General features: G+C 44.4%; 1 protein-coding gene across 1 annotated transcript in view; it reads right to left on the reverse strand.

Moving 5' to 3' along the window:
* The window catches only part of NXPH2 (neurexophilin 2), a 33,282-nt gene extending 22,075 nt beyond the window's left edge, over window positions 1–11,207 (reverse strand). The window contains exon 1 of the mRNA XM_032190064.1: window positions 11,157–11,207. Coding sequence (XP_032045955.1) covers window positions 11,157–11,207 — 51 coding nt within the window. The remainder of the gene's footprint in view (window positions 1–11,156) is intronic.
* Window positions 11,208–11,433: the final 226 nt, after the last annotated feature.

Below are 11,433 nucleotides of genomic sequence, written 5' to 3' on the forward strand. Positions count from 1 at the left end.
CTCACGGGCAGACTGCTGGTGTCCAGAGTAAAGCTGCCTAGATAAAGTGTCCAGAGACGGATAAAAACATATGGTAGTGAACACTTTGCAGTTTGAAGTAGAATAAATACACTATCAGTAGAACAGGATTTTTTGACAGTAGGATAAAAGTACAAGGTATTTTATTTCACTGGCTTCAGATGTGCATTTGTGATTGTATTCAAAAGAAGAGTTGGTTAAGAGTATCACTCAGAATATACTGTCTTCCTCCTGAATCTAACCCATTTTCTTCATCTGCAAAATTGCTGGATTCTCTAACACTTGGATGGTATCTTGTAACATTAACAGGCTGTCTTACTACTGACTGGGTCAGCCCTGCAGATATCTTTACATTAAGAGGCTCTGTGAAAGTTAATGGGAGTAAGAAACAACAACAACAACAAAAAATGACAAAAGGCACTCCAAACACGCATGGTCAGTAACAGAGATCAACAGAGAGGCAAAGCTTGATGTAACTCACAACGCTACTGCTGTGGTTCTTCAAGGAAAAGGTCCCCAGGAACAGGCAAATAACAAAGCCTACAGCAAAGCACATCAATAGTGATAAAAAGAAGATAGCTAAACATAACAGGAAGGAATTAAGAAAACTTTGTGCGTAATATCAGGAAAAGCTTACTAAATAACACAATGCTGTCAGCTCTGAAGCTTCCTAGGGACTACTGTGAGACCTAAAACAAGCTGAGGAAGAGTACTAGGAAGCTTAGGGCAGCAGCAATCCTACATTACAGGAGGGTATTGGATACCTTTGCCTGGTGTCTGTCTTCAGAAGTGAAACACAAGAATAGGGAGAGCTCAAGAGGCAGCAAACACGGTTTTTCACGGGTTCATAAGGGATGCCTAGGTCCTAAATCTATAACTTTTAAAATCGCCCTGTAAGACATACGACCCAAGTAGTCCTTATGCTTTAAGGATGAAAACTGCCTTTAGTTGTTTTGGAGCACGTCTCACCAAGGACATCAGCGCTAATCCACGTATGGGCTCTGTTGGGACACGAGTCCAGGCATTCCTGCATCAATTTCTGCTGAAGGATCCAATTCAGGCCATGGTTTTCACACACCTTATACTAAGGTTGAAGGAGGAGGAAAAATGGTTGCAATGAGTCCTCCACCACTTTGTGTTCTGCGCATCACCTGGTAGGTGTGAGAGGAAAGCCACCTTCCTGACCTCACTGAATTTCAGCTCGCATATCCCACTTCCAAATTTGTGTTTGTTCTCTCTTCCTCCAAAAAATGAATCTAAATAGCTTTGAGGGAAGGGACTGAGCACCCTCATGAAATATACTGTCTACCTTGGTAAATATGATACTGTCTTGAGAGACACAGGCTCCCTTTCCCTTCCAGTGCTGTAAACTAGGATAACCGCTAATTTATTTGCACATAGAGAATTTACTCATCAGTCTTTGAAAGCTGTTGTATGTTAAGCTAAACAGCTTAATGTAGCAAGGCTGCTGGATTCAAGTGAAAAAGCACTCCTTGCAACCTAGGGGAAGGCTCTGCAGCTTCTAAAAGGGATGCATTTAAGTCACTGCTCCTTCCTGCCTGGGATCTTACCAGGTACGGCACGTCCTTCTGTGCAGCAAGCTCGCCTGAATCCCCTCTCAGGCACAATATGCAAACTGCAGGTGTTTAATTCAAAGCTGCCATAGGGGTAACTTCCGTGCTATCTTTTCAGAACTTGAAATTTTCCAGAACTGTAGAAAAACGCCTGACTGCTTTTAGTTAAGATGTTATTCTTAAACTGAGGAAGTGAGCAGAACCTCTGTATTAGCATAGGTTTTCTTGCCTGACTAAAATTGATTACTTCTTTTCCAGTTGAGTATTTTAAAGAGGAACCCGAACCAGATGAATTATGCAGTAGCCCACGTTTTCATCAAAGCCAAGGAAAGATTAAAATGTCTTGCGGCCTCTACATGCCTGTACAATAACAAGCAAATCCCTGAAATGTGTCTGTCCCAGGATGTCCTAAAGAACTTCTGATCAGGACTCAGGTTTCTTTCAATTTTCAGACTCGTTTCTGTTTAGAATACTGTTTTAGCCCATTTCCTATGAAAAAAAAAAACAAGCTTCCTATGATGCCGTTGCTGCAGCTATATGTCAGTCCCTCTCTAACAACTGTTCAACCATTCTGTGCACTTCAACTAGATCTAAAAGACCTGGAGATCTCAAAGATAATTACATTTCTATTAAATAATGGTACTGGGAAGACAGAAGTCAGGGTACAAGGCCCGTATTCAGAGTACAGCAGGCTTATTAATGCCTGCTCACAGACCAGTTTATCTCAATGCTAACATCCTTCTGTGCCTTCAGAGAATATCACTGGTACAGGACAAATCAGGTAGAGTGACTACTGGTTTGCATTATCAGCACTACAATTCTAATATCTAAATAGGACAACATTGAATTTCCGTTACATTTATCTGCTTTATTGACATGAATTAAAAATGAAGTCTAGTTGTTGATCTGAACAAGACAATGCAATCCATCAAACCCAAAGAAAGATACAAAAACTACTATATTTTTATTTTTTGCCATATTAAGCTTGTTATTCCACCAAAAATAAAGTTTGTTGTTCATTGAAAGAACATTGCAAACCTCACCAGAAAGCAAATTTCTGCAGAATGGTATTCTTGGTCACCGTAACGCAAAGTTAGGTATTTTATATTCCTTCCTTCCCCAGTTGTGCAACATTAAGTATTAAAAAAAACACTGACACCTTGACTCTAGAGAAAGCAGAGTAACAGATCCCATCCAATATTCTCAAAAGTGTTTTGTTAAATAAAACGTGGAGTTTAATTCCCTGGTCCCAGAGTTAACAACTGAGTTGAAAACCAGTTAGTTTTAAGTGGAAACATTCTAGAAGTGCATTACACAATCTAAGATTCAAATTGATAAAGCCTTTGGATTGTCCTGCTACCAGGGATTTCAGACAGACAGCTCTCAGCACGGTGTGAACTGATGACCACTAGGAGATCCTGGAAAGGTGGCTGCAACTCCTTAGTTTCCTGTACAGGTAGAGTACGTTTTGCTTTAAAAAAAAAGACAAACAAACAAAAAAGTGCAGTTGGGCAGCAGAAAGGAAGGCAGTCCTTCTGCCCGGTCCTGGCTGCTCCACTTTGGATCATGTGGACACCTCCAGGAGGCAGAGAAAGCCTGGTGGGACTTGGTGGCTGGACTTCACCATCATGAAGGTCTTTTCCAGCCTAACTGATGCTATGATTTTAACAGAGTAGACTTAAGGGGGATTCAAAACTAACTCAAATTTGGATGTTTCCATGACGGGAAGACTAATTCCATAGCTATACAACTACAACCAATTGCAAGCTACACGAGGGATCAGCAGGGGGATGAACTTGAGTCTGGCATCCATCTCCAGCAGTACCACAGCACCCATCCCAACCCAACAAGGATCTTAATGTCAGTCTTTTCCTTGCCTTGAGCGATCATAACATTGAGATTAACCAATGGCCAAAACCTCATTCATTTTAAAAGAAAGAAAGGTGCAATTTAGCTAGTGATTGCTGTATATAACTGTTTCAATCAACTAAATTAAAGGGGACCGTGCTAACATACCAGATAACCTTTCAGCGGTGTCACAGCAACAAAGGTAACATTATCTGCTATGAATCTTTCCACAAAGCTGATTAGCATTTTGTTATCTTAATGAGTGGAAAACAGCCTAAGCTTTTGGCTTCTCCCTCACATGCTGTTTGCTCAAGAAACTGAAGGACTGGGTTTCGCTCGTCCCTTGCTTCCCACTGTGCTGCTCTAAAAATGCCCCTGTCTCCAGCCTAAGAGTTAGATTTAGCACCACTCGTCATCTGCTACTGTATTTTCCTCAAAAAACAACCAAACAAATAAGAACACACCACACCTTTTTCTTTCCTCTTTTTTTTTTTTTTTTTTAAAATGAGTATCTTACTGTTTTTCTTTGCTTTTAAATTAAGGCTCCAAATTGAGAACATAGTTTAATAATCCATAGTAGAGTAAAACAGAAGCAGCAGGTTTTGTAATTATTCCCAAATGAAACAATAAAATTCTGGAAACAGAGTTTGTTTCTTACAGACACCACCAACTTCTGATACATGAGAAAACACAGAACACATCTGCACAGCCTAGAAAACCAGGAGCCATACACTAGTTTCTCCTGCACTTACATCTGGAGGCTGTACAGACAGATTTATGCACCAACCTTGCCATTCTTGTTTCTCAGCAACATTTTGTGGTGCTAGTTTCTGCTGTCATATCCCAGTTCCAGACTTAAGTTGAACCCCAGGAAACAAGGGATATAGTAGGTTGAGCACGTGCTCATGTAGCCCATAGTCTCACAATGCACTATCTGCCCTACAGTATATGAAACAGAAAGCACGTGGCACAGCACTACAGTTCCACTTGGAAAATACGTGCAGTGACACCTAATGGGTTAAAAACCCTAAGCAGTAAGTCGTATGAATCAACACATAGTCATACACTATTGATGCAAACAGACTGGAGAAGTCAGCTTCCTCTCTGACAAAGTTCATCCTTGCCCCTGCCGTTGTATTGAGGCAGGCCAGTGGGAGGAGGGACAGCAGTGTGGAACATTTTCCTGGTGCACTGGAGACAAAAAAGTGAGAAACACACTGTGAGGCTCTGGTTTACGTTCAGTCAGCCTTTGTTCCTTGGTTTCACAAAAAAAATGAGTGCACATCTCTTGCCTATAAATGCCACGAAGTCCTGCTAGTGAGTACTATAAAGCTACCATCACATACCTGCTCCTGCACTACAGTCTCTGAGGACTGCAGTAACCAGACTGTGGGAACTACAAGAATCCAACTGCTTGGGGTAAGGAGAAAATTTGGGTTGGGAATCCCACGGGTGGTTAAGCTGGCAGTGCTGGAGGAAGACACTCATCAGTAGCAGCTGCAGCTGGAGGTTGGAGGGAAATCACTGCCCATGAGAACCTCCAGGGGAACAGCAACTCCAACTTTCCAGACCCACGTAATGAACAACAGAAACAGCCAGCAGATGCTTGCAGGGAGAAATAAACAAGAAAAAAAAAAAAAAAAAAAAGCTGAGCAGCCAGCTTTAAAGGAAAAAACTTCACGGTCCATGTCTTACCATCCTGGGATGCTCAACTTTGGGGTTCCCACTTCCTTTTCAAGGCAGAAAAACCAGCAACAGTGCCGAAAACTGCTGATGGAAACCACCAGGTTCTTGCACTTGTGCAAGCACAGACTCAGAACAGGTCGGGGAAAGAGACCTTGCTCCTCTCGGTCCCTCGGTCCCTCTCCTCCTGCAGTGACTGCTCAAGTTCACTCCACCTGCCCATCAGGGTTTTTCATTTCCATCATCTTCCTCCCTCTGATATTCACCTCCTACCCCCACAAACAAGTCCCAGTGTTCCTCTTCCTCAGGTCAGCCGCACGCACAGCCAGCTCCTTCACCAAAGCCCTTAAATCCGCACAATGACAGAACAAATACAGCAGCACATCTATGCACGGTGCTTTGTTTTCCTAGATACTGGCTACAGCATGATGAAATTCAGGTTGAGTTTATACTGGTGATTCATGGTTCTAGAAATACCCGGTCATCACCAAAACCAAGTTCTATAAAGTCAGGAAATTCTCAAATGGTTGTTCATCACAAACATAAGCCAAACATGCTGGATTTGGGGAAGCAGAACTCAAGTGCTCTAAATAACCTTAACTCTTCATTGTAATGGCACAATAACCATAATTGGTCCCAGCGCACACAAAAACTGCTTTTAGAGACATTGGATTTTTAGTTGTTTTTTTTTTTTTTTTTTTTTTTTTTTATTTCTCCCTATTCTTACATTTTCACTTGCCTGCTATTAGTAACTTATATTGCTACCAGCCAGTTGGAACAAATAGAAAACCTGAGCTTGACAACTCCAGCTCTTAAAGCTCTTTACAAATAATTCCACCTTAAATTATAGTCAACTTGCTCAGATTGGGTATTTAGAGCAAGTGCTGCAACCCAGGGAGCCCAGAGCACTGTACCAGCACCAAACTCTGCCTCTAGGACACAACTACTTGGTCTTCTGTGGACCCATCTTCATAGCTCTTCATTTCCTCCTGTCTTCAGATATTTCTTTGTCCTTCCAGCCCTGAAATAAGCTTTAGCTGCAGCTGAACCGATGGCTGGCCACAACAGCAGCCACAAGAGATCCTCTACAGTGAAGGAGCTACAGTGTTTTCCACGCCCTGACCTGTGAGCCTCAGCCTTGGTGAGACATCCATCCCCAAATTCATCCAGCCGCCCCTTCCACCTCTTGCTCACCCAGCAGTGTGCGAGCCACAGCTGAACGGCTGATGAATGGGCTGAATTTACAGAGCATCAGAGAAAGCCTGCAAGTGTGGGAAGGGCTAAATTGCAGAAGAGAGGTTCTAAGAGGGTGAAACGTGACTGACAGGGACTTAACACTACTGATGCTCTGCTTCTGTACAGGTCCTCCCAGTTTTAACTTTAACTCTGACTGATTCTTTACCTACGCAAGGAAACCACAAACTACAGCCACAAACAGGGGAGGAAAGGAAGAGAATGAAAATGGGACGGGAACAAGGGATGGGGCGAGGGGAAACATACACAAAGATAATCAGGCTATTCTGGTGAAAGGTCCAAACCAGAACATTTGGAAATCGAGGTCAGGGTGAATGCATCAGAGTCACGTAAATGGGAACCTCCCCTGTGATGTGGTAAAAATGTCACAGCCAATAGCTCTGCTTTATAACTGGGAATAGCTAAGTGGTGAGCTACAGATAGGCAGGCAAAAATCAAGACTAGAGACAGACTGACAGAGAAAATGCACTGTCCTCTGAAGTACACCTGCTTTTAGATGTATTTTTCTTTAGATGTGTTTTTAGATGTGTTCTCCTTTTGCCCACAACTCTGAGCTCCCTCCTTGCAGAAACCAAGGCTCAGGAAGCAAGCAGAAGGAGGTGACTGACCCACTGCATCCCAATTCACCAACTTAGCATTCAGGCTCCACTCACTTCTCTGTTTCGCTTCCCTGGCAGTTACACTACGATACAGGTAACAAAAGTGCTTACAGCACATCTCTGGTAGGCAGATCCCAAAGCCCTTTACAGTGGCAAACAAATGCTCTCCATGTCCCAAGTGGAAAGATTGAGGCTTGGATTTTGAGTGTCCTGTGCTTGGGAAGCCCGGGGTTTCTTGTGGTCTCACAGACATCACTCAAACTGACTTGCTCAACAGTTTTTAAATAGGATCCACAACCTTTCTGTGCCCCAGTCAACCTGCAAATAAACCATGAAAAACGTCAGGCACCAGCTCCACAGAACTGGGCTAAAAGATGTGATGCTGCTGCAAGCTGCGTTTCGCGTGGCATCTCAACACCCTTCCTAAACTAAACCTGGCCCATCCACCTTGATGCATGCTCCTCATTTGGGATGATGAAAGTCCCAAAGTGCTGAAACCAGCGTTTCCTGAGCTGTCTTAACTTCAAACTGCCTTCACTCCTTAGATTACTTCTAGTACCTTATTACACCAGAATAAGATGCAGGTGTACGATGCCTACAGCACCGAGAACACCAAAACAAACCAAAAGGAAAGCTGGGCTGAATGTATTTCGTGGCAAATATCTGAGTGAAATTAAGAGGGATGGAATTTCATCCCTGTGCTTCCCAATGACCAGAGGGTAGCATTTACCTTTCACAAACGGAGTTTGGAGTTTTACATGGTGGCTATTTCTGATTCTCACTGCACTGGCATGTTACACACTGCAAGTCTGCAAGGTGACGGTGACAAAATTAAAGAAGCCAAGAGAAAAACACTTCTGTTTCTATGCCCCACATAATGTAAATATTTTAAATGGAAATGCAGCTTTATCTCACTTTTCAAGCTATTTCTGCTGATGAAACATTGTCTTGCACTACAGCATGTTATGAAATGTTCTTTCCTACTTAAGTTGTTAAGACCTTTTAACTCTGTTTTAAACTCATGCTGTAAAAATTTTGGCTTAACTGTCAGGCAAAATTATATTCATTGTAGGTAAAAATGTCATCCCTTAAAAAGGCCAAAACAAAGCGTCACTGAAATTCACAGCAATAGATGCTATATTCAGCCTAGGTGGAGAAAAATCTTGAAACAATATACTTTGTCACTCTATTTTTTTCTCATCTATCCAAACACTACTGGGAAAACAAAACAAAACAAAACCAAAAACGCAGTTTTAAGTGTTTGTAAAATAACTAACTCCCTCGGTTTATAAATGGTGACAGCTCTGCCCACTGCTAACACTAGAAGCGAGTTCCTTGGGAGGACTGCTGACACAACTTTAGCTATGGGCGCTGGAAAACGCTGCTGCAATCCCTTTTTAATTCCAGCTGGCTGAGATCAGCTGAGCTGAATACCCTACGGAACCACGGGTCCCACCTGCAAGTGCTGCTCTGTCCCTGCCCCTCGCCAAGGCAAAGTGCTGCTTACACCACCTATCTACAGCAAAAACAGACCTGAGCTGATTCAAACCCTACGTACAGCCCCCTGCTCCCTCCCTTGTAAAGCAAAGGGTGAGTCTTGTACATTTTAAAGACCCCATAAACTACGTTAAAGAAGGGTATTAAATGTGGCATTTTAACAGTGCAAATTAGGAACATGAAAACACCAAATATATACAGCATGTACTTTAATAAGATCTCCTTAAAATTAAAATTCCCAATACCTTGGTATTTTCAATTTCCAATATGTAGAACTCCATTATTCATACAGAGATAATTATGAAGGTATTCAGCAACTATGTGAAAATTAAAAAGCTTACTGATGACTAACGGTAAAGGAAAAGCATCTTCTAGCGACAATACAGCATATCAATTATTGGGCTTCTTATCAATAACAGCCTGAACATCACTGACCGAGCACTGCAAATTATTTTTTGATCTATACTGACAGCACGAGCCAAAATTCACTTTTGAACTGAACGCATTTATCCAGACGCCAGTTAGCACCTCAACCTGACACAGCTGCATGTTCCAGCCGTGCTGCTTTCCATACCCAAATAATGCAAAGTAGTTTAAGAGATACAGCCGTGCTCACACTGCATGCATTATTGGCACGCCATCCACTAGTTAAAAATAATAATCCAGGAAAGTGTTACAAAAATGTATCCACACTCCACTGAGAAAATACCAAACATGAACTTCTGATTGAATGGTATTGCATATAACACCATCACCGAACTAACGCTGTTCAAAAACGCAGTGAGATTTTCTGCCAGCATCTCCTAAAATTTGTGAAGTTTTACCCCGTATCTGCACATCTTTATAAAGTGGGCACACAGATGACACCCTTCTGTGTTTGAAAGCCAAGCAAGAGTTTGAGGTCTAATGAAAAAGTATTTCTGGCTTCATTAAAATGTAGACTGTAGATGCAAAGATGTTTTGCATCCTAACAAGTCTGTTTGCATTTAAAAATTAAGATTGTGCCATCAGTAAGGGTTTGATGGCAGCACTTCTGGGTTACTAGAGTGCTGCTGTACTACAACACTGCAAGCCACAATTTTTTCTTCATTTGGCTGTAATGCTGAGCATTCTGCATTTTATTAATATTAACCGTACTCATTGTTGGTTAAGAAACAGTTGAGAATTAGCATCACCGATGCCTGCCTGCTGAAACTGCTAATTAGATTCCAGGAAGCCACCAGGCACTCCAAGTATTGCACAGAGAGCAGAGGATAGCACAGAGACTTGTATTCTGTGCATCACCAGCAGCACCAAACGTATTTGCCTGCAATGTATAATAAGGTGTAGCTTTAACCAGATGTTTACCAGAAATTAACCAGATATTGTGGAAACGCATGCCAAAGCGTTTTCATGTGTATTTTTAGTAATAGCTGAGCGTTAAAAGACAGATCTAAAGCACCTCTAAAATCTCAAACATTCTCCCTTTGCTTTAAATTATTACTTACACTAACTTGTGTAAGCAATAAAACTAATCGACAACAAAACTTTGCCGGTTTGTACGTGAGGAAAAGAGAAAACTGAGCACTCCTGCGTGAGTTTGGTGCCACATCCACCTGGAAACCTGCACCGGCTGCGTGGCAGGCAGCAACTTTGCTTCTTCCAAGCAGCCAGCCTCCCTGCAAAGCGCGTTCAGCACCACAGCAAGCAACCTCAGGATGCTATCTGAAACACTATCCACACAACCGCTCCCTTGTGATACAATGAATCCCTCTGCTTTCTGCCTAATAAATAAAACGGGGCATGTGGGCGAGGAGGGCTCGGAGGTGCGAGGAAGGAGCCTTGCTGTTTAGTCCCCTTCTGCTCAGCAGCTTGGCCGTCCATTTACTGCTCCCCATCCGCACCTCTCACCCCTGCAGAGGTGCTCTCACCCCTGCCTTGCTCAGCTGGGAGCTGCCGTGTGAGTGAAGGATGCCACCAGCCTTTGGTCGTCCGAAAAGGGTGGCGGTGCCTTATCGCAGGGCTGCAGCTCGGCGCCTCGCTGCTATACGACAAAGTGCGGGAGCGAGAAACGTTACACGACAAGCACAAGCCAGAGAACGGATTAGGATTTGACATAAGCTTCCCCCGAAAACTAATCAATCAATTCACGCTGCAACATTAGGAGCCGGCTCTCGGGGAGGATGGTTAATCCCTTCAGGGTTTATTACACGCTCCCTGTTGGCTACGGTGACAAACTTTGGAGGTGCGAGGCAGCTGGGGAAGGGAGGCAGAAGTTTGGCAGCACGAAGCGGAGGTGACAGGGGAGCACGCCGGCAGAAATTCCCGAAATAATCATCATAATAATAGTGATGGAAAGGGGGAAAAAAATAAATAAAGTCTTGAAAACCGCGTTTGGTTCGGCTGCGGCCGCTGGCCCCTAAGGGAAACGTCCCGCCGAAGGCCACCCCGCTCCCCTAGCATTGGATTTATATTTAAAAAAAAGGGGGAAAAAGGGATAAAAAGGCAGAAGGAAGCCCCTCGGCAGCCAGCAGTCGCTCCGGGGGCCGGCGGCAAACTTCAGGAGAGCGCTGCCGGGCCTCGCCCCCGCGCTCCCCCGGCCCGGAGGGGTGCAATTAATAAAGGCAGATAATTAATAAACAAACAAAGCAGGGTTGGGGGGAGGACGGAAAGGGGGTCCGGAGCCTGGAGGGGGGGCACTTACGAGCTGCAGCAGGACGCCCTGGAGCACGACGAGGGGCCGCAGGGGCACCATGGCGGCTGCCGGTCTAGGCGGCGGCTCCCTCGGCGGGGCCGTGGCGCATCCCCGCGGCGGAGGGGGGCGGCCGGGGCTCGGGGAGGCGCCGTGCCCCCCTCACAGGGCTCTGCGGGCCGGCGGCGAGCCCCCGGCGCTGCCCCCGGCTCTGCCCCGCCGCACGGCTCCGCGGGCGGCCATGGCGGGCGGGGGGCGGGCAGGGGGCGGGAGCGCTGCCGGCCCGGAG

Source organism: Aythya fuligula, chromosome 6 (assembly GCF_009819795.1).
Source record: "Aythya fuligula isolate bAytFul2 chromosome 6, bAytFul2.pri, whole genome shotgun sequence".
NCBI lineage: Eukaryota > Metazoa > Chordata > Aves > Anseriformes > Anatidae > Aythya > Aythya fuligula.